This window comes from Balaenoptera musculus, chromosome 16 (genome assembly GCF_009873245.2).
Source record: "Balaenoptera musculus isolate JJ_BM4_2016_0621 chromosome 16, mBalMus1.pri.v3, whole genome shotgun sequence".
Classification (NCBI taxonomy): domain Eukaryota; kingdom Metazoa; phylum Chordata; class Mammalia; order Artiodactyla; family Balaenopteridae; genus Balaenoptera; species Balaenoptera musculus.
This window is the reverse complement of record NC_045800.1, coordinates 63,114,678-63,140,099: the sequence shown is the minus strand read 5'-3', so window position 1 is coordinate 63,140,099 and position 25,422 is coordinate 63,114,678. Positions and strand designations below refer to the sequence as shown.

Sequence of the window (25,422 nt, the reverse complement as noted above, 5' to 3'; positions counted from 1 at the left end):
TCCCATATACCTGCTCTCATGGCCGCCATCCCCAGAGGGGGGTCCAGTCCCCCCATTTCACAGATGAGGTGCCTGAGGCCAGTCAGGACTGGTTCAGACCCTGGGGTGTCTGAGTCTGAAGCCTGAGCCCTGGCCTACACTCCTCAGGCCTGAGACTGAAGCAGGGATGCTGGTGGCGGGAGGTGGGCATGGAGTCCTCTTGGCTCCACCCTGCTCTCCCTAGAACTGCCCGCCTGGCGGGAGGGCCACAGTGAGCAGCTCTCAGGCCGCCGGGAGACCCATGTCCAGCTCCCTGGGCACTGTGTCATCTCGCCATCAACTGCCCACATTCCCAGACCCTAGGGGCTGCCAGTTTACCTACAGAGAAGGTGTCTCCCTGTCTGGCAGAGGAAAGCAGGTGTTTGGGAGCCCTGGCCTGGCCTTGGGAATCCTCGGTGCTGTTCTTAGTTTGGATGCCCACTAACCAGGTGACCTTGCATCAGTTTGATGGACTTCAATTTCCCCAGCTTTGAAACACGAAAAACAGTCCCGGCCTTGCTGGCCCTTTGATGAGAGAGCCCCCGTAATTGCAGAGACCCGGCCAGTGTCAGGGTGTATTAGGAATCTCAGGTATGGGGACACCCACAGTGTTATGGAGCTACTCCAAAGATAGGCAGTGTGGAGCCCGGGGCAACGCTGAGGTCTGGTTTCTTGGGTTCAAACCTTGGTTCTGCCTCTTGCTAGCTGTGTGATCTTGGGCAAGTTGCTTAACTGCTCTGAGCCTCAGCTTCCCCATCAGTAAACTGGGGACCAATATAATATACCTTACAAAGTTGTTGCAAGAATTAGTTAAGTTAACTATGTAACTGAAAACATAGCAGTTAATTCCAGGGAAGCATTAGTTGCTATTTTGATGCAGCAATTTGTACCTAGGCTCCTCCTAGGCACTCATGCATGTTTATCTCATATGATCCTCAAAAGATCCCAGAGAGAGGAAGAGTGCTCATTTTCCTGCCCTCGTCATAGACAAAGTAACGAGGTCGGAGTTAAGGGCTCTCCATGGGTCACAGGGAACATGCTGGATTCATCCTCTCTCTTGCTGGCTTCCCCTTCGGTCCCCCAGGCCACGCACACATACCCCACCCACAGCCCAGAACTTGGAGCCAGTGACAACCCATGCATTTTCTCAGAGCCCCCGTCTTAGCAGGAGCTCGTGATCCACAAGGAGATGACACTGAGAAAGCATGTTAGGCACGTTTTGTTCATTCTGCTCTTGAAGAACCATGTGTCCCTTTGGCCCCTCTGCCCATAGGGGGACTCCCGAGCGCTGAGCGTGTCTAACCCATGGCCTCCTGGGGCCCCAGCTCCACTTGATGGACTGGAGCGCTGGGACAGTGACAGGACTGCGGCAGGCTGGCGAGGGGCTGGGCAGACACATGCACCCCTGCAGCTTAATTCGTTGTTTCCTCGGGAGCAGTTAGCAGAGGAGGACAAGCCCCCTGCCGCTTGTCCCCAGCCACCTGATTGTTTGGGGCTTGGCATTGGAAAGTCAATTTTCCTACGTGGATTGTAAACCAGTAGCCTGGCCCGGCCTGGTTTCCCTCCCTCCCCACACTGGTGGTGGCCAGGCCCCTCTCCCTTCCTGTTTGTCTCACCTCCCGAGGTGCTGTTCTTTCCAGGGAGCCGGACGGGGCCAGGGGTTCCATCTGGCCCCTTTGCGGGAGGAGATGGCCGCCGGCACAGCCTCACTGCCTTCCCAGCCTCCCAAGTGCCCTCATCCATAGGGCTGAGGGTGTGGATTTGGCTGAAGCAGGAAAGGCAAAGGGGGTGGATCAGAGCCACAGACCAGAGGAAGGGAGGGTCTGGGGGGAGGCTGCAGGGAAGGTGGTCTCCCCTGCATGCTGCTGCCTGCCGTGGGCTTCCTGGAGGTGGCGGCACTCTGGGAACAAGCACCAGGGAGCCCAGGCCTGGTGCTGCCACCCCACCTCAGCCCACCCTCGCCCCTGTGGGCCCTGACTTGTCTCCCTGCTTCCATCAACCTGGCTGGCTGGGGCTGCACAGGGCAGCTGTGGCTTCGGGGCAGAGCCGGCCTGGTTTGAGCTCCAGCCTCAGGCCCATTTCCAGCTCTTCACATTCTGTGGCATCGCCGTGGGAAACTGGAGGGAGGCTGGGGAGGGCCGGTGGTGAGGGCTGGAGAGGGGTGTCCTTGCCCTGATGGGTCACCTCACCTCCCTGGTCCACCCTGACTCCTCCATCTGTAAAAAAGTAGAATCACACAGCATCACAGGGCTGGGACTGGCTCCAAAATACAGCCTCTTAAAAGCAGGTCACAGTGGGGAAACGGAGGCCACAGGAGTGTCAGACCTCGCCCAGGCCACAGAGGGCGTCCCAGCAGGTCTCCTCAGCTGCCTACCCCTCCTCCTCCCCCAGCCTCCTCTCTCTGCCAGGGCCCCCAGGGGATGGAGGGGACCCAGGCCTCCCAGCCTGTGACCTCATGGAGCCCTCCCACCCTCCACCCTCTGCAGGCACTGATTCTGGCAGCGAGGTGCTCCCAGACTCCTTCCCGTCGGCGCCAGCAGAGCCGCTGCCCCACTTCCTGCGGGAGCCGCAGGACGCCTACATCGTGAAGAACAAGCCCGTGGAGCTGCGCTGCCGTGCCTTCCCCGCCACACAGATCTACTTCAAGTGCAACGGCGAGTGGGTCAGCCAGAACAACCACGTCACGCAGGAGAGCCTGGACGAGGCCACCGGTGAGCCCACCCCGCTCGCTGGGCACCCCTGGATCACCCCAGGCCCAGAGGGTCCTGGGCCTGGCTCCACCCTGGCTCCATGTGAGACCTCATAGAGCCACGGTGCCCCCGGGCCTCAGTGTCCCCTCTGAAGTTCACCCTGGACCAGTATTTCCCCAAGGCTTGGCCGCTTGCCCTGTCTGACTGGGTGACCAGGTGAAACAGCACCAAATCCCTTGCTGAGAGCTAGCTCCCTTTTCCAGTTTCCTTCCGTCCTGTGCTTACATCAGAGAGCAGGTCCAGTCGGGGACTAGGGTTCTTCCCTGCTCCCCCAGCACCTGCTGTGCTTGCTGTTTAAGGAAGAGGAGCCTGCTCTGTATCGCAGCCCTGCCCCCAACACCCAACCAGAATTCTAGACCATCGCTAGTTTCACAGGTCCTCTGTGTTGGTGAGAAGTGATACTGTTTTTGTTCACAGTAATGACGCAACGCTTCCTTCATAGAAATCAATTGGCTTAGGTTTTTAAAAAAAGGCCAGAAATATTAAGTAAATAATCATAGAGGTGGTGCTAGGATGTAGCCCAAGTCCTGCAGGAGAGGAGAGTGGCAGAAGCGTGGGAAACTAGGAGGAAGCGTGGGATGTGTGCAGGTCCCTGAGGGCCCCCCACCCCAGGCAGGAGGCAGAGCCTGGGGCTCCTCACATCTCCCAGAGCCCAGCCCCTGTTTACAGTACAAGACCTTCGGGGGTGGAAATCCTTTCCCCAACTCAGGCCAGGGAGGGGGGCCACCCAGTGCAGGTCACCTGCGGGCGGCCAGCTTTGGGCAGCCCCAACCGACCCCAGGCTCGGGGTGGCTCCTTTGCCCCAGAGCCTGCCTTGGCTTTGATTTCGTTTTTACCATCTCTTCCCTGACCTTTTCTTTCTCCTCCTTTTTCAGCCCTCTCTTCTTTCCTTCTGTCTCTCCTGCTTCTCCCTTCTCATCTCTGTCTCCTTTTGTGTCCGTCTTTTTTCCCTTATGTCTCTCTCTTTCTCTGCCTCAGTCTCATTCTCGTGTCTCTCCCCTGACATACTCTCTTTCACTCTCTCTCCTTCTTTCTTCCTCCTTCAACTTATATTTTTCTGTGAAAAGCTGACAGATTTCAGAACCACTCAGGCTAAAATTATACCCCAGAATGTACTTAATGTCATTCAACACTGTCCCATAAAAATTGGTTAAAATGGTAAGTTGTAGGTTATGTATATTTTACCAAAAATTTTAAAGAATTTCAAGAATTTTAAAAGTTAGAGTTGGAGTCTCATTCTCACTCAAAATCTAAAAATAAAAAAACGATTTTTTAAAAAATTATTTATTTATTTATTTTTGGCTGCATCGGGTCTTGGATGCAGTGTGTGGGCTCTTCGTTGCCGTGCGCAGGCTTCTCTCTGGTTGTGGTGCACGGGCTTAGTTGCCCCGTGGCATGTGGGATCTCAGTTCCCTGACCAGGGATCAAACCTGTGTCCCCTGCATTGCAAGACGGATTCTTAACCACTGGACCACCAGGGAAGTCCCAAGAAAAGGATTTTTTATCTGATTTTTTTTTCTTTTTTTTGGCCACGCCACACAGCTTGTGGGATCTTAGTTCCCCACCCAGGGATTGAACCTGCGCCCTCGGCAGTGAAAGCATGGAGTCCTAACCACTGGACTACCAGGGAATTCTCCAAAAAAGAAACTTTTAAAAGGAAAAAAAACCCATATCCCAGCTGCCCCCATGCTCTGGCTGTGTGACCCTGAGGAAGTCACTCAACCTCTCTGAGCCCCAGTTTCTCTCTTTGTAAACTGGGATATTAACAGGTCTTGGTGAGGATGGAACAAGGTGGTACCTGTACAGCGTTGAGCACAGTGCCAGGACCCAGCAGGTGCTCAATAAACACCTGTTTCCTCCATCTTCTTTCTGGGTTTTTGTTGGCTTCTTTCCTCTTGAAACCTATTCTTAACTTCTCTATCCCCCTGAGCCCCTGTGGCCCTTCAGGGCAAGGGAACAGTGTATCCTGCTAGGGCCCCTCACAGACCCTGTGATTATTAGTAACAGGGTGGCTCTTACTTCCCTGCTACCAGGCACACAAGTCCTGCCAGCCCTAGAAATCAAGACACTGTTGTCCCCATTAGCTACAAAGAATGGACAGTGGTCCAGCAGGCCACACCCTTGGCAGCAGTGTGGCTGGTTCCTCCTTCTCCCCACCGCTAGCCCTCCCTGGCACTCTCTGAAGCCCTGAAAACAGGATGGGGGCCAAAAGAGGCGGGACGAGCCCACCCACTAGCTCATGCCAGGTCAAGGCAGGCAGCCCAACTCTGGGTGTCCTGATCCAGGCACTGCCTGCCACTTGGCCATCATGCTGAGGGGGACACCTAGTCTGGGGCCCAAGTCTGGGAGACCAAAGGCCCCTGTCCTCCTCTTTGCCTGCTGGTGACCATTGCCACGGTGTCAAGCCCTGCTGGGTGGTAGTTTATCTGTCCAGCTGTTGGGTGCTCCTGAAACATTCTGGATGGATGACCCCCTTGAGAGGGGCCACTCCTCCAGGCTCCCAGCCTGGTGGATAAAGGGCAGGGCCCCACTCTCCTGCCCCAGGCCATGCAGCATTGCTTGTAGAGCAAGCAGTCCAGGCAGCCACTGCCAGCAGGCAGGGCCGCTGTCCCCCAAGAAGCCTCTTCTCTCCTGGTGCTCCACCCACAGCAAACACCAGCCCCCTCCAATTTAGATCCCTGGCCACCAGGAGGGGTTCCTCACTGTCTGGGCTCCCAGTGCAAGGGCCCCCCTCCCTCAGGATGCAGGAGAGTTAAGGCAATGATTTCACTGGGAGAGGTCCAGAGAGGTGTCATTCATCACTGGGCAGAGCTCTAACTGGGGCAGGACGCCAGATAGCTGATCTCAGCTCTGCTGGCAACTTGCTCTGGGACTTTGGGCCTGCCACCTACCCTCTCCAAGCCTCAGTTTCTCCAGATGTAAAAGGAAGGGGCTGGATGAGATCCAGATGAGCTGCCAGATTAGATTTGTGTCCAGCCTGGGCTGGGTGCTGTAATTGCCATGATTCATTTAGAATTTACCGTGAGTGTTTTACTCTGATGAGGGAACCGAGGCTCAAAGAGGCTAAGTAACTTAGCTAAGGTCACACAGTTGGGGAGTGAAGGTAGGGCCAGGATTCAAACCTGTCAAGAAGCAGTCCAGCCCTCCACCTAACCACCATGCCACAGGACTACAATGTGTACACTCAACAGTCCCGCCCTTGAGGGGCTTATCAGAATCCACAAGCAACCATGAGAGGATGAGCTCAGATACATGATGGCGAGGAGGAATAGCTTTAGGAATTCCGAGACCACGGGGGTAGTCAGGGAGGGCTTCCTGGTGGAGGAGGCCTTACAGTTCTCCCACAAGCTTTGGGGAGGAGCTTCGGATGGGTGCCCTCATCCAGGAGGGTTCATCCCTTTCCAGAACGTAGAGGGTTTTGTCAAGGGAGGATTGGCAAAGAGTGAGTGATTCCTTCTCTGTGGGCTGGTGGATCCAGTCGTTCAAGGAGGCCCTTGGGCCCTAGCAGGGAATCATTGAGAGGTTTGGGGTTCCCAGGAAGAGGGGCCTTCCCTCAACTCCAGCCCCACAGGCTCCTGAGCCATGACCAGAGAGAGGCCACATGCTTGCCTCATATTTGTTGAGCCCATTGTCTGTGCCAGGCCCTGGGCCACAGCAGTGAACAGGACAAAGCCCCACCTCATTCTCCTGCAGGAGATACAGTTAACACATGAACACGTCAATAAATAATACAGTTCCAGGTAATGGTCAGTGCCATGAGGGAATCAGGCTGGGTGGGGAATGATAACTGCACAGACCAATGTCCAGTGCAGCTGTGGGAGTGCTGAGCGGTACTTTGACAGCTGGTGGGGGTGGGCCAGCATCAGGGGGCTTCCCTCCGAAGTGAGGCCCAGCCCAAAACTGACGGTGACTGGGAGTTCACTGGACACAGAAAGGACAGAAGAGAGTTCCAGGCAGGGGACTGGATGTGCAAAGGCCCTGTGGCTAGAGAGGCCAGGAAAACATGAGGGCCTGGAAGACACCCGGTGAGGCTGCAGTGGGTAGATCGTGCAGGGCCTGGAGGCCACGTGGAAGGTCTGGGTCTTTACACTGGGATGACTGGAGACATAGCAGGGGAATGACATGCCATTTGTGCCTTTTGAAGAGCTATCTGCAGGGTGGAAAGTCGATTGGATGGGGGCAGAGGGCTTGGGTTAGCCATTGAGTTTCCAGGTGAGCTGCAATGGTGGCTTGGGCCAGGCTCAAGGCAGATGAGATGAGAAAAATGGAAACGTGAGGCACTTGGGAGAGGAGCCCACAGGACTCGGGGGGGTTGGAAAGGAGAGAGATATTATGGTCCCATGTCCAGTGTCTTCTGTCCTCAGACCTGCCCCCTGATGGCGTGTCTCTCCTCCTCCCAGGCCTGCAGGTGCGAGAGGTGCAGATCGAGGTGTCGCGGCAGCAGGTGGAGGAGCTGTTTGGGCTGGAGGATTACTGGTGCCAGTGCGTGGCCTGGAGCTCTGCGGGCACCACCAAGAGTCGCCGGGCCTATGTCCGCATTGCATGTACGCCACCCTGACACCCTCACCCCATTCTCCTGGGCCCTTTTCCCTTCCCTGTGGATCCTGGGGAGAGAATTCCACACGCAGACATCAGGGCACAGGGATGCCAGCTCAGAAGGCTCCATGACCCAGAACCTGTGCCACCTTTGGCCCCAGGATTTCTAACGGCCCTTTTTTGCCTACTTTTATATAAGGAAGCTGCCAGCTTCCTCACCATCCCCGGTCACCATGTGCATAGGATCCCAGAGTCAGGGAGGGAAGCTTGTTCCCGCGAGTCCACCTGGTGAGGCCCCCATCTTGGAAAAGTTCTCCAGGTAAAGGCCGGGTGTCTCCGTGAACATTCTCTTGGTGTGCACTGCCACCTAGTGGCTAGAATGGGGCCCTTCAGGATCCAGCTCTGCCTGACTGGCCTCCTCCCTGCACCGCCTGACTGTGCCTTGGAACACTTTTCCTTCCTTCTCCCAGACCTGCGCAAGAACTTCGATCAGGAGCCTCTGGGCAAGGAAGTGCCCCTGGACCATGAAGTTCTCCTGCAATGCCGCCCACCAGAGGGGGTGCCTGTGGCTGAGGTGAGTGGGGACATGGGGGACTTTGGGCATGGCAGAGGCCAGCCAGGCATGATATTTACCACCAGCCACAATGCCTCAGCCTTCCAGAGCCCTCCCATTTCACAGATGGGGATATCAAGGCTAGAGACAGAGAAAGGAACTGCAACCTCTGTAGAACTTGGCGCATGCCAGACCCCAGCTGGGCCCTCCATAGGCATAACTCCACAGGATGGGGCAGAGCTGGGGCAGGAACCCCTAGGGCTCCTTGGGTTGACCCCAGGCTCAATCTCCTACAAGAGAAGTGGCCATATACACCATTTTCCCCCACCCCACCCAGAACCCAAGGCCCCAGCTTTATGTGTATCATAATACGTGCGTCTGAGCACAAACTCAGCCCACAAACTGATCACCCCTTCCTGCACCACATGGCCTGTGCATCCCTGGGTGATGCCCACCTGTCCTCTTACTGCCCTGCTTGTGTTCCAGACCTGCTTCCTCTCTCCCGCTCCCTGCACTGGTGGTCCTCTAGTCAGAGCAGGGCATGGGGAAACGTCTCAGCTTTGTTGCCAGGGACCTCAGAACAGGATTGGGGAAGATGGAACCCTGGGGTTCCAGCTCAGAACCTTTGCTCTAATCACTTAGCTTCCCCCCAGCCCAGGCCCCCATCTGGAAATGAGCTCAGACAGACACCTTCTGTAATAGCTACCCCTCATGGCTCCCACATGTGCCTGGCACTCGGCACGCTGGTCTTCGTAGCAACCCTTCAAGGTGGGTATTGTCATCCCATCTTATGGCTGCGAACACAGCACTGGGACAGGTGAAGCGGTCACCCAGGGTGACCCAGCTAGTGAGTGGCAGAGCTGGCATTTGCACACCCAGGTCTGCCAGACCAGGAACCATGTTTTTAATCACCTGCCAGGCCTCTCACCCTGGCTAAGGGAGTCGGTTTGCAGAGTTAATGATGACGACATGTTCTTATTTAGTATCAATACTTAACGTGAGCCAGGCATGGCCTCCACACTTTCCATATACTGATTCATTTCATCCTCACAGTAGTCCTATGGGTAGTGCTATTAAATATCATCTTACAGTTGATGAAATTGAGGCCAAGTGGAAGTCCCTTCCCAAGGCCACTCAGCTGGTGGGTGGTCATCTTAACCACTGTGTTCTGTAGTGTCCAGCACAGTGCCTGGCCCGTGGAGGCCCTGCCCCCTGTGTCACCACCGTGGGTGGACATGGCTAGAACTGCAGTCCTGTTTATGGTCAGGCCTCCCTTCCCCCCAAGAGAGGGCCCACTCCCAGGGTGCAGGGGATCGGGCCCTGGGCCCTCACAGCTGCAACCCTGCCCCTGCAGGTGGAATGGCTCAAGAACGAGGACATCATTGACCCCACCCAGGACACCAACTTCCTGCTCACCATCGACCACAACCTCATCATCCGCCAGGCTCGCCTGTCAGATACGGCCAACTACACCTGCGTGGCCAAGAACATCGTGGCCAAGCGCCGCAGCACCACCGCCACCATCATTGTCTATGGTGCGGCCCAGAGTGGGCTGGGGGTGGGCGGGGGAGGACACAGCCGACGGAGGGGGAGAGCCTGGGGCTATACAGCTGACCCTTCCCTACCCGGAAGCCAGCAGGACCTTGGTGAACAGGTGGGGAGGAAGAGGAGGCCCAGAGAGGGAAGGTGCCTTCACAAGGTCACACAGCAAAGCTAGTGGCGAAATCAGGGACTCCTGGGTCCCCAGCCAGGAGCACTTGCCCCTTCTCAGGCCCTTTGCTTATCCCTGAAAGGGAAGACCCAGTTCTCTGAGAGTCAGGGCTAAGGCAGGGCCCAGTCGGTATCCCCATCCCCAAGCCTGTTGTTCTAGCAGTTAGGGACCACTGCTCAGGCCTGTCAGCTGTTCCTTGCTGTCCCCTTGGGCGGGAGGGCCAGAGCCATGGCTGAAATGAGTGTTGTAGAAAGAGCCCTGTACTGGGTTCCAGTTCCAAGCCCCCCATTACTCATGGGGAGACCTTGTGTAAGTGTCAGCCCTCTCTGAACCTTTGTTTGCCATTGGACAATGGGGTGGGGAATAGACAATGACCTCCTGGGTCGCCTCTGGTGCTGACAGATGCAGCCCAGGTCTGCCCGCTGGTATCTGAGTCACCAGCCCTGGAGGCAGGAGGGGTCCAACTAGGAAGGACCAGGCCTCAGCAGAGGCGCCTCATCATGGCTGGAGGATGGGGCTTGGGGGGCCCACGGGGCGAAGAGCCAGGCCAACCTGCTGACAACTGCTACCCCTGCAGTGAACGGCGGCTGGTCCAGCTGGGCTGAGTGGTCACCCTGCTCCAACCGCTGTGGCCGCGGCTGGCAGAAGCGCACACGGACCTGCACCAACCCCGCCCCACTCAATGGAGGCGCCTTCTGTGAGGGCCAGGCCTTCCAGAAGACTGCCTGCACCACCGTGTGCCCAGGTAAGGCCACCGGCCAGGTGGCAGTCCACCCACGCCCAGCCCCACGCCAGCCCCAGCCCCGCCTTCTGTGCTCTGGTGTCTGCCAGTCAGGACAGCCGATCTCTCCCTGTCGGGGTGGGGTGGGGGCAGAAGGTGCTTGTCCCGGGCCCCCCAGCTGGCTGACCAGGCTGGACTGGATGCTCTGACCGCTGACCTCCTGTTCTGCCCTGGGCTGCGGGAGAGACAGAGGCAGAGGCTCTGAGCTGCGGTCTGAGGGGTGGGCGGTCTGCTCTCCAGGCCAAGGGTTCTCAGCGTCAGCCCCCAGGCCGGGGCCCCAGAGGCTCCTGGGGTCAGAGAGCCTGTGCTCCTGCCCTTGACTGCTAGACACACCTGGCCGCTGACCCTACCTTGCTGCAGTCCTCTCTTCCTTCTGTGTTACTCTGTGGCCCCATCGGTTGGTCTGTGTTCTCTCTCTTTGGTGACATGTTTGTGTGACTGATGTGGTGTTTTTCACCCTGGGTTTGTACCTCTTTGTGTACACTTGTGCCCTGGGCTGTATCTGCGTCAGTGACCTTATGTGTCTATTTGGGCTGTCTTTGCCCACTTGGTGCTCCTGTCTCTGCACTGGCATGAGGCATGGATTTCTCTGGATGGCATGTGTGTGTCTTGGGTTCCTCTTTCCCTGCTGCACTGTGTGTGTGTGTGTGTGTGTGCATGCACTGCTGTGTTGTGCACACATAACTGTGTGTGCATTCTGTGCATGCACGTGTCCCCATGCACCACGTGCTGTGTCCCCACAGTCGATGGCGCGTGGACGGAGTGGAGCAAGTGGTCGGCCTGTAGCACCGAGTGTGCGCACTGGCGCAGCCGCGAGTGCATGGCGCCCCCTCCCCAGAACGGAGGCCGGGACTGCAGCGGGACCCTCCTTGACTCCAAGAATTGCACCGACGGGCTGTGCGTGCAGAGTGAGTCCTTGGAAGGCAGGGCCCAGGGTGGGGGCTCTGGAGCCAGATAAGGGCCCCCCGGCCCCCCCCTCCCAGCCTGCAGTGGAGCAGCCCCTCGGGGCCCCTGCCCGCCTGCCACTCTGTCATCTCATCCATGCATCTCCCCATCACCTCCTCTACCACCCTTTCCCTGCCATCTGTGTCATTGTCTTTCCCTTTATTTCCCTCAACAGATAAGAAAACTCTAAGTGACCCCAAAAGCCGCCGTAAGTCCCATTTCATGGCTGTTCTCTTTCCTCTGGGGGGATCCCTGGTTTTCCTCGGCTGGCTTTTCCAGGGGGTGGGGTGCAGGGCAGGGCGAGGGGCAGGGAGAGCTGAAGGTGCCCACTACCAGCCCTCCACGGGGTTCCCAGCACCTGACGCTGCATGTGGCATGGTCTTCATCACAGTCAGACAGGCAGACCCTCGGCTGACAGAAAGGCCCTAGGATGCCATCCTGACCCCTCCCATTATAGGAGGAGAAGCTGATACCCAAGGATCCAGCCAGGATTCGAACCTAAGTATTTGGCCAGAGCTGGTGCTCCGAGCCCCACCCCTTGGTTGTCCTCTGTGGGAGGGGGCCAGCAAGCAGGCCCACACCTGCCCCTCCTGGTGCCCCTCACTGTGCCCCCAGCAGCCGACTGGAGCCTCCTAGGTCCTTGGGATGCCCGCTGCTCTGCGTCAGACCCTGGGGGCTCATCATCCATCCCCCAGGGGCTATGCTCCGCTGTAGTAAAGCTGCTTGGGCAGATTGGCGTGTGGTAATTAAACCACAATTTCCAAATAATTCTGGAATTATCAAATCAGTAGTGAGGCCTTCAGTGCAACTCACAGGGGGGCCAGACTGGTGACTGATTAGATATTGTAAATCACCAGGCAAGTGACCCCCATGATTAGTGACGATGTCATGAGGCAAAGCCCCCAGAGAGGTGGGAGCCCAGCCCTGGGGACCTTCTCCGGCAGCTCTCCTGGGGAGCCCAAGAATGAGGAGAGATGGGGGTCCAGAAGGTGATAGAAGCAGGCAAAAATGAGGGCTGAGAGCCCTGCCCTACTTTGCTGAAGCTCAGGCCTCCGCCAGGAAGGAAAGCGGGCCTTCCTCTCCGAGGGTCCCTGGGGAGGGGAGGGAGTGGACAGGGGCTTCCCGGAGCTCCCAAAGGAAACAAGGGGGAAGAGCAGCCGTCTTGGCTAGGCTGTGCTGTCCGGTGTAGTAGCCACTAGCCACGTGTGGCTTGAAAATTGTATTTATCTTAGCTGAAAATAAATATATTTAAAAACTCATTTCCTCAGTCAAGCCAGCCACATTTTAATTGTTTAATAACCACCCGTGGCTAGTGGCTGTCATGGGGGACAGTGCAGACACGGGATGTGCCATCATCATAGAAAGTTCTGTCGGACAGCCCTGCTTCGGACCCTGCCTCTGGACCCCGACACTTCCTTGCCTAGCTATGTGGGGTTACTTCTAGCTGAGCAGCCGCCTGACCTGCCCCTCACCGAGAGCTGGGCCTTCTCCAGCCCAGCAGCCTGTCTGGGGGCGGGGAGTGTCGACATGGGTTGCCTCCCTGAGCCCCTTCCTTCCTCCTCTCCATCCCATTGCCACGCATCTCATTCCCCTCCTCCTGCTCCCCCTCCATCCCCCACCCCCCACCTCCTGCCCTCAGCACAGAATGGAAGGTGAGCTCAGAGCGGCTACTTGCAGAGATTTCTGGGAACCAGGGCCTTGGGTCCTATAGGGATTGCTGCAGGCTGCTAGTGAGGCCCTAGGTCTTAATCCCAGCTCTGAGAGGACACTTAGTGGTCCCGTGACTCTGAGCCACAGGCGCCTTGTCACCTCCTGGGCAGAGAGCAATGAGTTAACTCTTGGGAGTGTTAACTCCAGGAGTCCCTTTGCCTCTCCTTGCCACACGGGGAGGGAAGCAGGGCAGGGGGGCAGGGACATTTAGACCATTTTACTTATAGAGACTGATGCTCAGAGAGTTTCAAGGCTTGCCTGAGGTCACCAGCCTGTCTGGCAGGGCTCAGATTAGAACCTAGCACAGCACCAGTCTGTCCCAGGCCCTGCCTCTCCCCGGGGACCAAGGGAATCTCTGGCTCCCTCAGGGCCAGGGTCTCTGCCCCCTGGCCCTCACTCAGCCCTCCTGTCCCCGCAGTTCTGGAGTCCTCGGGGGATGTGGCGCTGTACGCAGGCCTTGTGGTGTCCATCTTCGTGGTGGTGGTCGTCCTCGTGGTGGTAGGGGTGGTCGTATACCGCCGCAACTGCCGGGACTTCGACACCGACATCACCGACTCGTCCGCCGCCCTCACTGGCGGCTTCCACCCAGTCAACTTTAAGACTGCGAGGCCCAGTAAGGACCTGGGAACGCCTGGGGTGGCGGGTGCAGGCAGGGTTCCCAGGGGGTGTGGCAGCCAGCCAGACCAGCCAGACCAGAGCAGAGGCTCCTGACTCCCTCACGAGGTTTTCCTAGAGTTTTCTCTAAAGATCACTGGATGAGTTTGGTTAGAGAGATGCAGGAAAGAAGTAACCCAGGTGGTGAGTCCCTAAGCTTCCTGCCGCAGGTGGCAATGGAACCTTTCAGAGCTGGATGTTTGGGTAGGATTTTGTAAAAGAAGGCCTCCCGGCAGGTGCAGAGGGTGGGACGGGCCCAGCGAGGCACGGCTGGTCTGACTGCAGCCCCCGGCCCTGCAGACAACCCGCAGCTCCTGCACCCATCTGTGCCTCCGGACCTCACTGCCAGTGCGGGCATCTACCGCGGGCCCATGTACGCCCTGCAGGACTCGGCCGACAAGATCCCAATGACCAACTCACCCCTGCTGGACCCCCTGCCCAACCTCAAGATCAAGGTCTACAACTCTAGCACCACCAGCTCTGGGCCGGGCCTGGCAGACGGGGCTGACCTGCTGGGAGTCCTGCCACCTGGCACGTACCCTGGTGATTTTGCCCGGGATGCCCACTTCCTGCACCTGCGCAGTGCCAGCCACGGCTCCCAGCAGCTCCTGGGCATGCCCCGTGACCCGGGGAGCAGTGTCAGCGGCACCTTTGGCTGCCTGGGCGGGAGGCTCAGCATCCCCGACACAGGTGGGTCCCTGCTCTGCTCGCCCATCAGTCTGGCCTCAGCATGTCCCCTCTAGACAGTCCCAACACTCACCCAGCAGAAGATAGGGCTTCCCTGGTCCCATTTCACAGATGGGGAAAGTGAGGCCCAAGGGGAAGAAGTGATTATAAAATAGAAGACCTGGAGTGCAGTCCTGCCTCTGCCTCACAAGGGCAGGGGAACTCTCTAAACCTCAGTTTCACCATCTGGTGAGTGGGAAAGAATACCCCGATGTAGTCAACAAACCTACAGAGTGCTGTTGAAAAGGCAGGGCTGCCCAGCTCAGGTTGCAGAGCCAGAGTTGACAGTTTCCCAGCGTCATACACTGAGCTAGGCTGGGGCTGGCACTGCACCTTCAGACTCCAGGTCTTTGCCCCATCTCTACACCCCGTCGCAATGCCAGCGGCCCCTGTGCTGCTACTTGACAGCCCCTCTGCAGTCAGTGACCTGGCCTTTCCTTGCACCCAGTCCCCTCTCCCCACTCCTTGCTGGTGACCACCAGGAGCTCAGATGTCTTTCTCTCCCTGCTCCAAGATGGGGGCCAACTCCCAATCCCCTGTTCTAAGCTCCTGGACTCCCTCCAGCCCCTCCCTACTGACCTCCCTCTCCCCCTAGGGGTCAGCCTGCTGGTGCCCAATGGAGCCATTCCCCAGGGCAAGTTCTACGAGATGTACCTCCTCATCAACAAGGCAGAAAACACCCTGTGAGTATAGAGACCCCAGCCCCAGCCCGGCTGCCCCCTCCTCGGCCTCTCTTTCCCTGCTGCTTGCCCACCTTGGGCTCAAATGTCACCATTTCCCCTTCCAAGTCCAATCCTAAGGCCAGAGGTTGTTCTCCAAGGAAGACATTGCTATATCTTATTATGTTCACATTTAAACCATGCAAAACCAGCACAACAAACCATAAAACTGAAAGCCAGTTGACCAGCTGGCTACAGTATGACAAAGGGCTACTATCCTAACTATGTAAAGAGCTCTGGGAGACCAATAAGAAAAACTGAACATCTCAGTACAAAAATGGACAAAGGATATGAACAAGTGATTCACACACACTCTCTCTTATACACACACACACACACACACACACACATAGCGGCCAATAGGTTATGAGAAAATCTTTGACCTAATTTGTAGTCACAGAAACAGTCATTCAGACAGCCATAAGATACTGGAAGTCTTTTTGCTTCATCAACTTGCAAAGATATTTTCAGATGTCGTAATACCTTCACACTGGTGAGAGAATGGGAACACAGCCCTCCCACGGTGCATCGGTGGGAGCGTGGATGGGTACCAGCTTTCCAGAGGGCACTTTAGCAGCACCTATCCACAACATCCCTGGAGTGCAGAACCTTTGAAAATGGGAGCAAAGATTTGGCTATGAGAATATTGCAGAGTAATAGCAAAAATTTAGAAACGATCTCAAGGCCGGTGCCATTTTTCCTTAACCCGTGGCCTCTGGGAGCCCCCAGGGTGCAGTCCTGCCTTCTCCCATCCCAGGAGCTGGGGCAGAGTGGGGGGCCCAGCACCGCTCCCTCACTGCCTCCCTCCTGCCCTCCACCCCACCCCAGCCCGCTTTCGGAAGGGACCCAGACAGTATTGAGCCCTTCGGTGACCTGCGGGCCCACGGGCCTCCTGCTGTGCCGCCCCGTCATCCTCACGCTGCCACACTGCGCTGAAGTCAGTGCCGGTGACTGGATCTTCCAACTCAAGACCCAGGCCCACCAGGGCCACTGGGAGGTGAGGAGCCAAGGCCGGGGGGCCAGGTCCCCTAACCCAACCTGCCCCAGGAGGTGTCGGGAGCTGAGAGGAAGCCCCTTTCTTCCTGGCCTAACCTGCTTGGACCCCCTCCAGGGCCTTGGCTGATGCAGCCACCTCACCCCCACTGTCACCCTGCAGGAGGTGGTCACCCTGGATGAGGAGACCCTTAATACCCCCTGCTACTGCCAGCTGGAGGCCAGGTCCTGCCACATCCTGTTGGACCAGCTGGGCACCTACGTCTTCACGGGTGAGTCCTACTCCCGCTCGGCAGTCAAGCGGCTCCAGCTGGCCATCTTCGCCCCCGCCCTCTGCACCTCGCTGGAGTACAGCCTCAGGGTCTACTGCCTGGAGGACACGCCCGTAGCACTGAAGGTAAGGCCAGGCCATGGGTACCCACACAGGCCTGCACACTGCGGGTACCTCACCCACAGCCGGCCGGCTGCATGGTACCTTCCAGTATCCCCCTCCTCAGGATCATGGTACCTGCCAGGCACCCTCTGCCACCATCATCCTTATTCAGTCATTCATTTGTTCCTCAAACATTGAAATCGCATCAGATCCTCGAGATACAGAGATGAGTTGGGCGCAGTTCTGCCCTCACCAAGCTGCGGGCTAGAGGTGGGAGACAGACCAGGGGATCACTGATGCAGGGCTAAGGGAACATCAGCCTGGGAGGGGCTGGCAGGTCCTGGTTGTTGGGGAGGGGGTCTGAGAAGGCTTCACAGCGGGGCTGACCTTAGACCTAAGCTCCAAGGGACAGGTGGGAGTTCTGGGCAGAGAAGGAAGAAGCGCATTCCAGGAGACAGAGCGGCTTATGCAGAGGCAGGTGTGTTGTTCTGTGTGCCAAAGCGTGCAGGGGTGTGAGAGGTGGGGCTGGAGAGACAGGCAGGGCTCAGCCTCCCAACAGCCTTAGGGTCATGGCAAGGAATTTGGAACCTATCCAGTGGGCGGGGGCAGAGACCCGGTGGACACCTGTTCATGGGTGCTCTTTTGAAAGCTACGCAGTGGGGATGGGTAGACACGAGGCAGGGAGACCAATTGGGAGGCTGCAGCTGGACCTTGGACAACAGACAGTGACAACAGCTGGAGAGGGGCCTGGAGTCTGTTTAGTCAGTAGAATGGACAGAAACAGTGACTGATGGGAGGAACAGGGGGAGGGGGAGGGGGGCGGCTGACAGCCAAGCTCCTAGTGTGTGCAAAAGAACGGACAGTGCCCTTAAACGAGGGGAGCGCACGGCAGATGAGAAGGGGTTCGGGGCAGGAAGAGAGAGAAAGTGAAGGGACCAGATTTTAGAACCTAGAACCTGATAACGGCAGGTGTTAGTACCACCCTGTCCCCCCAGCCTCTGAGACCCTGTCCATTCTCTGCCCAGCCCTCCCACCAGTTCCCAGGATCTCAGTCTCATCCTGACAAACAGTGGAAGAGCACAGAGCCTTGGCCCTATTTAAACCCCTTTTCCTTCTCCATCCTTCCATCCCCTGCTGCTATGAAGCCTTCTCCTTTCCTGTAGCTCCAGGCCTCCTCCCGCCCACGATCTGTGGGCCTTTCTATCTCCTTTGCCTCTCAGTCTCATGTGACTTGTCTCAAACTCCAAGTTGCCGACTGATGCAACACAGGTTAAAAGGCCTTGTGGGAGAGTGAGTATCTTCTGCTGGGACCAGGCTGACCTGAACTTGCAGGAGGCCCATAATAGGTTAGAGGCTCCTGGGAAATGCTCTTGCAGCCTGGATCCCTTGGTATTAGGGCATTGGCTAACATCTAGTTATAGTCAGAGAATGGAATGGAGATCAAGAGGGAAGTTGCCACATATTGGCTTGATGGCATTGGCTAACATCTTTATTTATTCAATCCCCATCCATCCGTCTGTCCATCCATTCATCCATTCACCCATCTATCCATTCACCCATCTATCCATGCATCCATCCATCCATCCAACTTTCTGCCCATCTGTCTGTGTATTCATTTAGTCCATAATCTATCTGTCCATCCAGCCCTCACTCATCCACGCATTTATCTTTTCTTCCATCTGTTCTTCTGTTTCTATACCCATCCATTTGTATATTCATCTGCACATCATTTTGTCTGTCTGTCTGTTGATCTGTCTATCCATCCATTTGTCAACCCATCTATTTATCCATCTACTTATCCATTCATCCATCAGTCCATCTATTCAGTCATCTGTAAAGCCATTCATCCATCCACCTGTCCCACCATCTGTCCATTCATCCATCTATTTTTCCCTCCATCCATTCATCCATGCATCTATCCACACAGTAAGTCTTCTATGAGCATTTACCAAATCCCAGCCCTGTGGCTCAGATGGTTCCCTGCCTTCAATGTTACAGCCTAGTTCCCTCTGCCCACGTGTGTCCCCAAGCCCCAAACTTGCAGCAGGAAAGGGCCCTTTGGCCAAATGTGATGGGCTCCCCCTTCTCATTGCTCCCTGGCCCACAGGAGGTGCTGGAGCTGGAGCGAACCCTGGGTGGCTACCTAGTGGAGGAGCCAAAACCCCTGCTGTTTAAGGACAGTTACCATAACCTGCGCCTCTCCCTCCACGACATGCCCCACGCCCACTGGAGAAGCAAGCTACTGGCCAAGTACCAGGTGAGTGCTGGGCCGCAGGAGTGGGAGGGATGGAGCTGGGGAGGGGCGCACTTGGGGGGCTGCCCAGAGAAGTCCAACTCCCCTCCCTGCCTCCTCCCTCGGTCCTGCAGCCTTGGTCCCCACTCCCATCCCTGTGTCTCTCTCTGTCTCCCTCCCCCTGCCACCCCTGTCACATACTCCCCCACACAAATGTCTGTACCCGTCATCTTTAAAGAGACCTTACCATCTCTGAGAGCGTTCATGGCTGGCAGATTGTCCAAACTAATCTCTGATGGTCACATCCCTCTGCACGCGCCCATCTGTGTGACACCATTGAGTCCACGAGGCTTGCCAGACCCAGGCACATGCACACACACAGTCACATATTCAGACTCGTGCCTTCTCACCCATATACTCCCTTTCTCAACTGAAGGGCCCTTGCCCAGCTCCTCTTCCTCTGCCCACCTGGATGGAGAGGTCCCAACCCTCCCTGAGACTGGCCCCCTTACCTGCCTCTGCCTCCATTCCCCAAGGGCAGGGCAGGCTGGCCTCGCCTCCTTGACCCTGCCCCTCCTCCCCCAGGAGATCCCCTTCTATCACATTTGGAGTGGCAGCCAGAAGGCCCTGCACTGCACCTTCACCCTGGAGAGGCATAGCCTGGCCTCCACGGAGCTCACCTGCAAGATCTGCGTGCGGCAGGTGGAGGGGGAGGGCCAGATATTCCAGCTGCACACCACGCTGGCAGAGGTGAGGGCTGGAGAGCGGACACCCCACGGGGCTGGGCGCTGCAGCGTGCAGACCCCAGGCTCCCCCTCATCTGGGGGAAAGGCCACCTCCCACAGAGCTGTGCCCCTCACCTCCCAAGTCTGAGCTGGGACTTGGTCACTCTTTGCTAACAGCTGTGACTTACTGAGTGCCGAGCCTGGGCTTGGCCTGTACCAAATCTCACCAAATCTTTACAACCACCAGGGAGACAGATACGAGGATCCCCACCTGGGAGGTGAGAAAGAAGGTTTTAGGGAGGGCAGGTATCATGGACCTTGTATCAAGCCAACGCTTGGCCCAAGCCTGTGGCTCTCCACCACTATAATCCGGATTGAGGTTTATAAAACCTAGGCCACCCAGGGAGCAGTGCTAGGCCCTCCTTGCAGTGCAGTGTAAAGATCACTGGATATAGTCTAGACCAGCGGTCCCCAACCATTTTGGCACCAGGGACCGGTTTCATGGAAGACAGGTTTTCCACGTATGGATGGGGGTTGGTGCGGGGGATGGTTCAGGAGGTAATGCGAGCAATGGGAAGCGGCAGATGAAGCTTCGCTCGCCCACCCGCCACTCACTTCCTGCTGTGTGGCCTGGTTCCTAACAGACTGCGGACCGGTTGGGGACCCCTGGTCTAGACCTAGCTCTACCACTAACGTGGCATGTGACCATGGATTAGTCACTTCTCCTTTCCAGACTTCATTTGCGTTTGTGTAAAAGTGGGTCCACATGGATTAGACTGGGGCTGAGGCCCCCTGTGGCTTTGTAATCACGAGATGGCATCAGCACTGGCCCAGGCAGTGCGTTAGCATGTGCACCCCGAGGGCGGGGAGGGGGGTGTGCAGCCCTGGCCCTGGAGAGCTGACCTTCCAGGGGAGGAGCCCTTTGAGCAGCCGGAGCCTCCAAGAGCTCACAGTCCCCAGGCAGGAAGGCCGGAGGGGCAGATGCCCAGTGAGCCATGCACAGGGAGCCCTCTGCCCCTCTCACCCTTGCCCCCTGCTCTTCCAGACGCCTGCTGGCTCCCTGGACACCCTCTGCTCCGCCCCCAGCAGCGCAGTCACCACCCAGCTGGGACCCTACGCCTTCAAGATCCCCCTTTCCATCCGCCAGAAGATATGCAACAGCCTGGACGCCCCCAACTCGCGCGGCAATGACTGGCGGTTGTTGGCGCAGAAGCTCTCCATGGACCGGTGAGTGTCGGGACAGCCCACCCGGCCTGGACCACAGCCGCCCCCCTCCCTCTGTCCCCATGGGGCAGGTGGGGCAGGCAGCCTGACGGTCCAGGAGCGGATCCGCCATTTGCGGTCGACCAGGAGCTCAGGCTTGGGTGTGCTAAGGCTGAGAAGCTGGTTCCTTGAGGAGCATCGCGCTCAGGGTGCTGGCCCTTGAGAATCAGGTAAAGCCAGGATACCAGCCAAGTGTGATCACCGTCAGCAGTCCTGTGTCCAGGACAGAGCAGGTGTTTTGGAAATGCTTGCTGGGTGACAGAATGCATCCTGGTGTCAAAACTCTTCTGGAGAACTTAAAATGCTGGATAAATATAATGGCAATTAGTCATCATTATTGTCAGGGTACACTTACTGAGAAACCATTTAATAAACCTGCATTGAGCAGATGCCATGTAGAAGACATCTTACTAAAAATGGGTGGGATCTATAAGGATGTCAAAGGCTTTGTTCCTGCTTTCAGGGGAGTGCATGGGGCGGGTGAGAGCAGGCAGAGAACGAATGTGGGATGGAGAGAGAGAATGGAGTGCTAGGTTTGGACAGCCTCTCCTGGGACCAGTGTCTTTCAATGATAGTAATAACGATGATGATGACCGATGATGAGCAGGACAGTTTCCATTTTAGAGATGAGACTGGGGCTCAGAGAGGAGCAGTGACTTGCCCAGGGCCACACAGCCTGCAAGCAGAGGGGCTGGAATTCAGACCCAGGATTGTGGGAGCCCAGAGCCCACCGTCCCGGTGCTCCTGGGATGTACTCCCAGTGCTCCCTCCACCCCAGGCTCCTGGGAGGGGCTGAGCATTTTGGGAGCCCAGTGTCCTTCTCCTTCCCTCCATCAGGTACCTGAACTACTTTGCCACAAAAGCGAGCCCCACGGGTGTGATCCTCGACCTCTGGGAAGCTCTGCAGCAGGACGATGGGGACCTCAACAGCCTGGCGAGTGCCTTGGAGGAGATGGGCAAGAGTGAGATGCTGGTGGCCATGGCCACCGACGGGGACTGCTGAGCTGCCCCAAACCCGCGGGCTGTTAGGGACCAGCAGGTGGCTGGCACAGGCAGGCCCAGGGCAACCTCCTGTGGGGCAGTTGGGCCTCCTCTGCTCCCGAGCTCACAGCCAGAATCGCCCTTCCTCCTCCTCCTCCCCTTGCCCCACCCCCAGACCACGACCAGCCTTAGGAAATCCATGGACGTTGTTGTTGGGAGGACCCAGCGGTCCTTCTCCACCTCCTGCTGTCTCCTGACCTCAGACCGCTGTGCAGGAACCAGGATGGAGATGGGGCCTCTGGAGGCAGCTAGGGGAGCAAGGAGGTGGCCCTTCCACCCTCTGCCCCAGGGTCTCTTGGGGGCGTCTGTTTTAGTTGTGCTCTTCATTTTCTTCCTCAGTTATTGATTTCTCCCTCCTCCCTAAGCCCCTTTCTCCTTTCACACTGTTTTCCTCTTCGAAGAGTCAAGTACAGTTCAGACAAACTGCTTTCTCCTGTCCACAAGCAAAAAGGAAGAGGAAAGAAAGAAGGAAAGAAAGAAAGCTTCAGACTTCTAGTAAGGCTCAAAACAAGAAGAAAAAACACCAAAACCACAAGGGAAAAGAAAACCCAGTTTCTTAGGAAACGCAAATGATTATTATCCAGATATTTGGATAAGTCCTTTTTAAGAAAAAAAAGAAAAGAAAATGAAAAAACAACACAAAAAAATAGAAAACGCTTTTCTTGAGTATGGGTGAGTGTGGGCATGCTCGTGGTTCTGGCCAGGAGCGTGTGTGTGTGTGTGTGTGTGTGTGTGTGTGTGTGTGTGTGTGAATCAGGGAGAGAGAGACTGAATAGGGAACACTTTGCTGCTAATGATTTTATCTTAGACTAAATTCTAACAAGGCCTCAGCTTCCACAGTTCTACAGGGTCAGATGAGGTTTGAGCTGTGGTCGCATGTTTCTTTCTAAAATCTTAAGCAGATGCTGAATCAGTAAAGCCAAGGAGCCCTGAGATCTGGCTTGGGGTGGAGTCCTGCCTCCCTCTCACAGCCCCAGGCAGGTGCTCCAAGTCTCGTCTGGGCTCCCAGGAATCCAGATTAAGAGGCCCTGGGATGGAAAATGTTGGCGGGCCAGCCCAGCTGTGAGCCAGGGAGAATTTCCAGTACTGTGGTCTGGTGGCTTCTGGAGAGGGGGCATGGCCCAGAAGGGGAGCCCTAACAGAGAGAGAGAAGTCAGGGATGAGAATGCCCCATGGACACATCTGTCTCCCAGGGTGAGGCCAGTGAGGACACGCCCACCCAGCAGCCTCTAGACCAGGTGGGCTGGAGCAGGTGGGCGTTCTCCTAATGCCCAGGATCTGCCCTTTCCCAGGCTTGGTTACTTCTGTAAAACGGAAGGGGTGGATAAGAGGGCCTCTCTAGCTGCCGAAGCCTGAGCTTCTGGGGTCGGTGTGGCTTTGAGGAACGTGTTAGCAGCCATCCCTGCGGGTGGCATGGGAGGCTGGGAGGTGGCTGCTTGGCTGTGCTTTACACACTGGCCCGGAGTGGAGGAGGAAGGGTGGAGGGCTATTTTCCCAGCTCTGATCTCCACAGGCACCTCCCTGCAACCCTACTGTCACCCTCCCTCCGCAGTCTGACAGAGTTTGAAGGAAGCTTGACAGGCAGCGTTGCCAGGGTGGAGAGCCTGGCATCCCTTCGCCAGCCTGTTCCAAGGGGCCATCAGGGTCCCTTTTGGGCCATCTGGTGATGGCTGGAACCAGAATCTTGAGCTGGCACAGAGGCCACGTCAAAGGCCTCTCCTCCTTGGCACCCAAGCCAAAGCAAGTGCCAGCTCTGGGCATTGACCCCAGGGCTTGCCCCAGCAGGTCCATGAGCATCCTGGCCTTTGAAAGTCTGGTCTCCTGGGAGAGGAAAGCAGGTTTTGGGGGCTGTAGTCCCAACCATTGTCCCCAACCTGGCTTCCCTGCCATGCACTAGGGGGCTTATGTATCATAGTGGGATTCTCACCACCCACCAGCCCCCCTGGGGAATGGGTTGGCTGTGGGCAGTCAAGGGCCTGCTGGGTTTGAGAGAGGGTTCCTTTTTATCAGGGCTGCTGAAGGGGCCAGGCCTGCATCGGGCTTGGGCCCCTGAGGCTGAGACCATGGCTCTTCATTACCCCAGTGCCTGTGTGGACGTTGCCTCAGACAAAGGCAGTGAGCCTTCCCTGCCAAGGGTGCCTGTCCGCTACAGGCTCAGCATCCCGGCTCGCTCCTAGTCTGAGCTGTGTGGGCCTGTGTGGTAGCTTGAGGGCAGCCTGGAGTCCAAAGGCCAGCGTTCAAGCTCCAGCTTTGCCATTAAACCTCTGTGTGACTTCAGGCATATGACTGCCTTCTTGGGGCCTCTTTTCCTTTTTCTACCAAGGCCCCACAGCTGCTGTCTGAGGACTTTTGGGCTCTGATACGTCATTCTAGTCTCCTGATGGGAACACTAGTGGGTAGAAGTTGACAGTGGTCTGCCATGTCCCTCCTCCGTGCCCCACCCTCAGAAGCATGCTGCTTCCTTCAGTGCCCAGGACGGGAGCTCTTGGTGGATGAGGCCAGGCCAGCCCCCCAGGTGCCATTTCTAATCGGATTCCCAGAAATTGTGTACCAGGGTCTGGAGCACAGAACCAATTGGCTGAAGCCTCCTGGGAGGGTTCAAACTGTCCAGCTTTATAATAAAAGCCTGGAAAGGATTTGCTGGCTCCATCAATCTGCCACGGCTGCTGTGACTACGTCTGCAGACTGCCTGCCTCAGGGTGGGATGGACATTTCTCCGCTTATTCAGGCCTGAGAGGTAGCCCCACGCAGCCGAGTACCTTGAGAACTGCAGATTAAGTGCCGCTGCAGGAATGCAGGGCCCTCGCGCGCTGTTGACGTCTCTCTCATCTCTGGGGTGTGTTTGTGCGTGTGTGCGTGTGTGCGTGGGCTTTTATCCACGGGCACATCAGCGATCCTCTCCGGGAACGTGACCCCACCTGTGTGTGCATGTGTGACCTCCTCGCGTCCAGGCTGGGCCATCTGGAGGTTGGCGTGCCTGGTTTTGCCCTCTCTGAGTCCACAGGGTCAGTCGGTGTATCTTCTATGTGCCTCTCCCTCGGCCTTCCCTCGCAGTGCCCTGGGCTGCAGAGGGACCCTCCCCACTCCTGGATGATCAGGACCCTCTGGTCCCTTTTCCCCAAGCAACAGGCAGCTGAGCCAGGTCCCTTAGCAGGCCCTCTGAGGAGAGGTGACCAAGAGCCTGGGTGCAGGGAGCAGCTGTCATGTGGGCCAGGGGCTGGACCACTCGCCTGGGCCATGGACATGGTTCTGTGCTTGGGGCTGCAGGGCTGCAGGGATGGCCCCAATCCCACCTCTGTTTATTCTGTAAACTACAACCTGTAAATAACATTTTAGCATTCCTATTGTAACAAAATTAATTTTTATGAAATAAATTATATTCCTAGTCTAATAAAAAATTCAGGTTGTATTCTGTCTTTTCTTTTTTTTTTTTTAGATTTTTTTGGTATGGACTTTTTTTTTTTTTAACGTCTTTATTGGAGTATAACTGCTTTACAATGTTGTGTTAGTTGATGCTGTATAACAAAGTGAATCAGCTATATGTATATATACATCCCCATATCTCCTCCCTCTTGCGTCTCCCTCCCTCCCCACCCTCCCTATCCCACCCCTTTAGGTGGACACAGAGCACCCAGCTGATCTCCCTGTGCTATGCAGCTGCTTCCCACTAGCTAGCTATTTTACATTTGGT

General features: G+C 56.7%; 1 protein-coding gene across 8 annotated transcripts in view; it reads left to right on the top strand.

Moving 5' to 3' along the window:
• Nucleotides 1-25,120, top strand: part of UNC5B (unc-5 netrin receptor B) — an 88,363-nt gene extending 63,243 nt beyond the window's left edge. The window contains exons 2-17 of one of the 8 annotated variants that reach the window (XM_036828683.1): nt 2,505-2,729; nt 7,169-7,312; nt 7,775-7,878; nt 9,212-9,392; nt 10,146-10,313; nt 11,093-11,257; nt 11,470-11,502; nt 13,423-13,617; nt 13,959-14,189; nt 14,980-15,067; nt 15,932-16,100; nt 16,260-16,493; nt 18,577-18,726; nt 19,288-19,452; nt 20,473-20,654; nt 21,528-25,119. In XM_036828683.1, coding sequence (XP_036684578.1) covers nt 2,505-2,729; nt 7,169-7,312; nt 7,775-7,878; nt 9,212-9,392; nt 10,146-10,313; nt 11,093-11,257; nt 11,470-11,502; nt 13,423-13,617; nt 13,959-14,189; nt 14,980-15,067; nt 15,932-16,100; nt 16,260-16,493; nt 18,577-18,726; nt 19,288-19,452; nt 20,473-20,654; nt 21,528-21,693 — 2,600 coding nt within the window. In that variant the 3' untranslated portion in view covers nt 21,694-25,119. Of the gene's footprint in view, nt 1-2,504; nt 2,730-7,168; nt 7,313-7,774; nt 7,879-9,211; nt 9,393-10,145; nt 10,314-11,092; nt 11,258-11,469; nt 11,503-13,422; nt 13,618-13,958; nt 14,349-14,979; nt 15,068-15,931; nt 16,101-16,259; nt 16,494-18,576; nt 18,727-19,238; nt 19,453-20,472; nt 20,655-21,527 lie in introns of those variants that run through there. The other 7 variants (XM_036828682.1, XM_036828679.1, XR_005016819.1 and 4 more) reach the window with 7 other exon arrangements.
• The last annotated feature ends 302 nt before the right edge of the window (nt 25,121-25,422 follow it).